The sequence below is a fragment of the Limulus polyphemus genome, unplaced genomic scaffold (genome assembly GCF_000517525.1).
Source record: "Limulus polyphemus unplaced genomic scaffold, Limulus_polyphemus-2.1.2 Scaffold8740, whole genome shotgun sequence".
NCBI lineage: Eukaryota > Metazoa > Arthropoda > Merostomata > Xiphosura > Limulidae > Limulus > Limulus polyphemus.
This window is the reverse complement of record NW_013674350.1, coordinates 17,603-23,585: the sequence shown is the minus strand read 5'-3', so window position 1 is coordinate 23,585 and position 5,983 is coordinate 17,603. Positions and strand designations below refer to the sequence as shown.

Genomic DNA, 5,983 nt, shown 5'->3' with positions numbered 1-5,983 from the left:
TTTCCTAATTTTTTATGGTGGTTGTCAGATCAGTCAAATTTACTGAACACCTAGAGAAATTAATTACTGAAAATAACAGATAAAATATAAAGTTTGTTTCTTAAGAAAAGTTTGATAACTATCTGGACATTATAAAGATTGTAAAGAGCTTACGTGAAACAGGAAAATGGAGATTGAGAATTTTTTTTTTCCTTTTGAAATTATGAAGTTAACACTATTTGAATGTAAGAGTTGTGACGTGCAAAAGAGTCAGGCCTGGATGTGAAGAGTTAATTTAATGTAAGAGCAGTAGTATGAATCCACCACAAAACATTTGTTTTAGGATCTCTATTGTAAGTATTTCATCATGTTTAGCCTGTCTAATGTTCCAGTTGATGTAAATAGCTCATACTGAGATAAGGAGCAAGTGTAGTAAAGAGTTGCTATTAAATCCTAATTCAGCTATTTCCTTTTCCATTATGAAGTTGTAAGCTTGTTTAATTTCTAAATTTATTATGTAATAAGGTCACACAGAGATCTTTAACTAGCATATTGTGAATCTTATCATATGAATTAATGTATAAGTTATGTCATTAAAAAATAGTAAAATCCAATACATGAATTGAAATACTTTATTTCAAAACTAAGACATGTTTACATACATATTTTTAATGATCTAACACACTGTGAAGTAACAATTTCCGACTTAGTTTAGATTTACAGTACAATGCATTCTTACACTCTCTTACACGTATTCCATAAAGTTTTTGGCCCACAACAAAATACTTGGTTTAAAAGAAAAGCTCAAAACGTGTACATAAAAACCCGTTACTCACACACATTCTGTCCATTTTGTAAACAAATGGCCTAGCCTAAATATGGTGTGACAAAAAACACTAAGATAAAAGTATCAAAGCTTTTCTCTTAACCGATACAATAACAACCTAGGCTGTCTATATTTGATTTGTTGCTTTATTATACATGCTGTGCATTTTTTTAATTCTTTGTCTGTAAATTCAAACACGTTGATTAACGGGAAAGCAATTGAAACAAGTCCTACTGTAGCATCTTATAATTTCACAAACTATAATTTGTAGCTTGGTATTATTGTGTGTTGTTGTTTTTTGTTGCACTTCCTTAGGCCTGATCTTCATATTTTATAGAATAAATACACAGACACACACACACACAAACACACACACATACATATATATATATCAATGAACTTATCTACGCAATATTACATAATAAAGAAGCAAAAACGCTAGTTTCTTTTGGTACAAGCAACTTTGCTTCCGTTATCTATCTTAGACAAGTATTAAAAATGCCAATCAAGATTTATATATAAAAATATCTTCTCTACTACAACTACCAAGAGAAACTGTTATAAAACACTACTTATAAGAATAACAAGTACTTATTACTTCTAAAATGAGTAATGAGTGACCAACTGTTAAATATTCACCGATGTACGTATCTTTATCAACATATGCCTGAGAAAGCTCAAAACAATGAACCATTAACTTAACACAGTTCACATAGAAGAAAACATTCTGCAAGATTTTATGTAAAGTATGTTTGGTTGAAAACTGTGTATTGTAATGATTTCCACGACTTTATTTCATTAGTAATTGTGAAATACACAACATAAAAAAGTGATAATGAACATGTTTTCATCATTTCTTTAATAAAATTTCTCATGAGCCTCCTGCCTTTTGTGCGTACATCCATTTTTTAAATTAAAACTTGTTTTATGAGAAACTTCACCAGAAAGAGCTTTTAGGAATTCCTCCATCTTACATTTTTCTTTTAACTCTTCATTGTTAAGGCCATTAACGTAGAATCCTAAATTACCGTTACGGCAGAGAGGATGGCCAGGTGGGTACTTAAGATTAAAGATCCACACGTCAAGAGCATCCCTCAGATCCCAACTTGCATACGTAAAGTATCTGACAAAATCTATTGCATTGTAAACCTGAAACATAAGAAATAACCTTTCTTTTATTATACAGGATAAACAAAAAGTATAAATGCACTTTCTGGAAAATGTGATATAATATTCTTTATTGAGTACAATGAAACCTGTTGAATTACTAATCATCTACCATTTACAATGTTTTACTAAATGTTGTCGTATTTCTATTCTATTTTATAGACAGTAAGCTGGAAACAGTTTATAAAGTATTTTGTGTATTCATCATCATAATTTTACTTCAATTTTATAAAACATTATTGCAGTCTGATATATAAGGTTGAGTACAACACTGACAAGCTGCTACTCACAAAATATATTTATATTTTACATAAGATGTTTAAGTAGCTTTGTTCTAATATAAGCATGTCTAGACATTACAATATTCTGGATAACATTACAAGTGTTACTAGTATATCCCAATTACTGTGTCCCAGCTGACCACGTCACTTTTATCACTGCATTATTCCAATTACTCACCAGAGCACAGAGTAAAGCTGTATGCGGTTCAACGAAACGTAGAAAGATATTTAGACAAAGAAGTATCGGTCCTACTAAACTGGAATCCCAGAAGTCCATGTCACTCTTGGAAACATTGACAATCTAGAAAAATGGATCAAACTTGTTTTAAGTATTGGCAAAGGAACAGTATAAAACCAGTAGATAAAAACATAAATAACAGGGTAAGTATTTTTAACACTAATACTACAATTTACGTGCTATGTTTTTATTAATCAATATCTGCATATTTATTTGAAATAAAACATTAAAACATGATTTGTTTGTTTTTGAATTTCATGCAAAGCTACACGAGGGCTATCTGCACTAGCTGTCCCTAGTTTATCAGTGAAAGACTAGAGGGAAGGCAACTAGTCATCACCACCCACCTCCAACTCTTGGGGTACTCTTTTACCAAGGAATAGTGGGATTGACTGTCACATTATAATGCCCTCATGGCTGAAAGGGCAAGTATATTTGGTGGGATGGGAAATCGAACCCGCGACCCACAGATTGCAAGTCGAGCTCCTTAAATACCTGGACATGCCCAGCCAAAAAACATAACTTGACTCTGGCAATTACAGTTTTAATTATTTAAATACTTTTATATATTCTGTTCTAATATGTCAACACATGATTTAACTACATAATTTTGCCACCATTAAGACCAAACAAACTGTGTATTTCATACACAACTGTCAGCTGTTAAGTGCAAACAACACATGATCTAACAGACACACAAAGTTTTGGCAACTCATCAGATTCAATTCTGTCAGACAATGACAAATAAAACAAGAAACACCGAACCTACATATAATGAACAATTTATATGTTTTACATACAGTTTTACTGCCATAATCAACTGAGTGTAAAGGATCTGAAATTGCAAGTTTGTTTTATCTTACTACACATTTATTGGTGTTCCACACACTAACAGTGAGAACAGAAATCAAGTTAACACATTCTTCATAATTAAAACATTTAACTTTGAATCAGTTTTACATATTACTTATGACTATGGGCCTTATAATAAACAACATACAGGTAGCAGTAAAGAAAAATGGAAACACTTAGGTAAGTGAGGGACAACAAGTATATGCAATGCAGAGGCTACCACATAACATCCCAACATGCATAGGGTCATGTATAAAACTGGTGGACAGGCCTGATTGCCCATAATTATGACTAGCACGGCTGCAAGAAGAGACCTCAGTGACTTTGAAAGAGGGATGATTGTTGGGGGCACATTTGGCGGGAGCTTCAGTGACTAAGACAGCTCAACTTTCTGATGTTTCACGAGCAGCAGTATCTAAGGTGATGTCAGCAAGAAATTCCGAGGGAAAGAATCATCAGCATAGGCCAATTGTGGGTGGAAGCGCATACTCCAGGATCATGATGTTCGTGCATTAATTCGAACTGCAAGGCAAAACAGGCGAGCAACCGCAGATCAATTGACTGCAAACTTCAACCTGGAGCGAAAGCAGCCAGTTTCATCGAGAACTCCACAAAACATGATACCATAGTCAGGTTGCAGTGCACAAACCCCTCATCACACCTGGCAATGCACGGTTGCACATCCAGTGGTGCAAAGAGCACAGGCTATGGACTACTGAGCAGTGGAGAAATGGGATATAGTCAGGTTGCAGTGCACAAACCCCTCATCACACCTGGCAATGCACAGTTGCACATCCAGTGGTGCAAAGAGCACAGGCTATGGACTACTGAGCAGTGGAGAAATGGGATATAGTCAGATGAATCATCTTTCACCATGTTCTTGACCAATGGACGAGCGTACGTGTGGTGGCAACCTAAAGAACTCTACAGCTCTGAGTGCTTGGTTCCAACAGTGACGGGTTCTGTTGGTTCTGTAATGGTGTGGGGAAGGTTTTCCTGGCAAGGTTTGGGTGTACTCATACCCTTAGATAGAAGGCAAGGTCTATACCAATCTTTACGTAATGGTACTGAGTGATCATCTTCACCCTATGTTACAACATTTCTGTCCTGCAGAGAGAGAGAGGTGTCTTTCAAGATGACAATGTACAGAGCAGGAGTAATCACCCAATGGATTGAGAAGCATGAACTGATGTTATCCATATGTCATGACCTTTTTAGTCACCAGATCTGAACCCCAATCAAGCATGTATGGGATATTCTGGAACGACACCCGAGACTTTACACTTCCATCAACTAGGCATGAGTTGGTTCACTTTCTTGTGGAAGTGTGGTGCCATATTCCTCCTGCAGAATTCCAGACTCTATGCCCAACACCCTATTAAGTGACTTTACACTGGTGTTTCCATTTTTTTTTACCACTACCTGTAATACACAAGAACCAAAAATTAACAAATTGCCAGAAAAAAACTAATTTGTACAAACATTTATAATTCATGCAACTGCAACGAGATTTTGTCAGAAGGAGTATACATAGTACTTATGTTGTACATGTAGATCTCTGACTTCTGTATGTGAACATCAAAAGTATTTCTATTATATGTACATACCACAAGTTTTATTGTGAGCTTAGAAAAAGCGAAACCAAATGAAAGGATGAAGATACTGGATCCTGCTTCAAACAGACCTGCTAAGAAACCCTTTACTGCAAGTAGTGTCAAAGTCAAAATTGGTACTAAAGGATACCAAATTTCCACTCCCTGATTAAAAAACATGATTAAAAATATAAATTATTGACAAAAATTACAAGTTCTTCAGCATATTTTATTAAGCAGACTAAGAACATATGTTGTAGCAACTAAAAATCTTGATTATACTTTAATAAGATAATAAAACATGAGTTTCAACAAGAGCTTTGACTTCACAAGCAACAATCTTGCAAGTTTTATTACTGTTTAAATTTTACTATGACAAGAATTAAAAGTACACTGCTAGATATCTGGAAAGTTTTAGATATTGTTTCAAGACTTATAAAATGGTTTTTGAAGAACAATTTCTGCATATCTTCCAAATTTTTGTCTTCACTAAGGTTTTTTTTACAAACACAGCCATCACGGTTGTTAAAAGAGTTTCAAGAATTTCAATCCCAAATTTCAAGATTTGTTAAAAACTTCTAAACAACAACACATTACACCTATCTTAGTGGTATCGGTTTTAATCGGCACTTGTGTGAAGATCACTCTTAAAGAAAAAAATATCTAATATTTGGTAACTATATTCAATAAATTTGTGAAAGCAGTAACCTTTTCACATGGCTTTTTTTTTTTGTATCAAAAGGATCTTCAGTAGTAGCCGGGAGAAACCCGTGATTATGAAACTGATAGCTCAACATAACCATGTGGGTGCCTGAAAGCTATTCTCATTACGACACACGCGGATACCACAATGGATATCACTTGTCTACAACATAACCATGTGGGTACCTGAAAGCTATTCTCATTACGACACACGCGGATACCACAATGGATATCACTTGTCTACAACATAACCATGTGGGTGCCTGAAAGCTATTCTCATTACGACACACACGGATACCACAATGGATATCACTTGTCTACAACATAACCATGTGGGTGCCTGAAA

The 5,983-nt window shown here is 34.7% G+C and overlaps 1 protein-coding gene across 5 annotated transcripts in view; it reads right to left on the bottom strand.

Moving 5' to 3' along the window:
* Positions 1-593: 593 nt before the first annotated feature.
* The window catches only part of LOC106475534 (cholinephosphotransferase 1-like), a 22,303-nt gene continuing 16,913 nt past the window's right edge, over positions 594-5,983 (bottom strand). For all 5 annotated transcript variants that reach the window (XM_022379621.1, XM_013936212.2, XM_022379624.1 and 2 more), the window contains 3 exons: positions 4,951-5,100; positions 2,432-2,554; positions 594-1,954 (listed from right to left, as the gene is read on the bottom strand). In XM_022379621.1, coding sequence (XP_022235329.1) covers positions 1,664-1,954; positions 2,432-2,554; positions 4,951-5,100 — 564 coding nt within the window. In that variant the 3' untranslated portion in view covers positions 594-1,663. The remainder of the gene's footprint in view (positions 1,955-2,431; positions 2,555-4,950; positions 5,101-5,983) is intronic.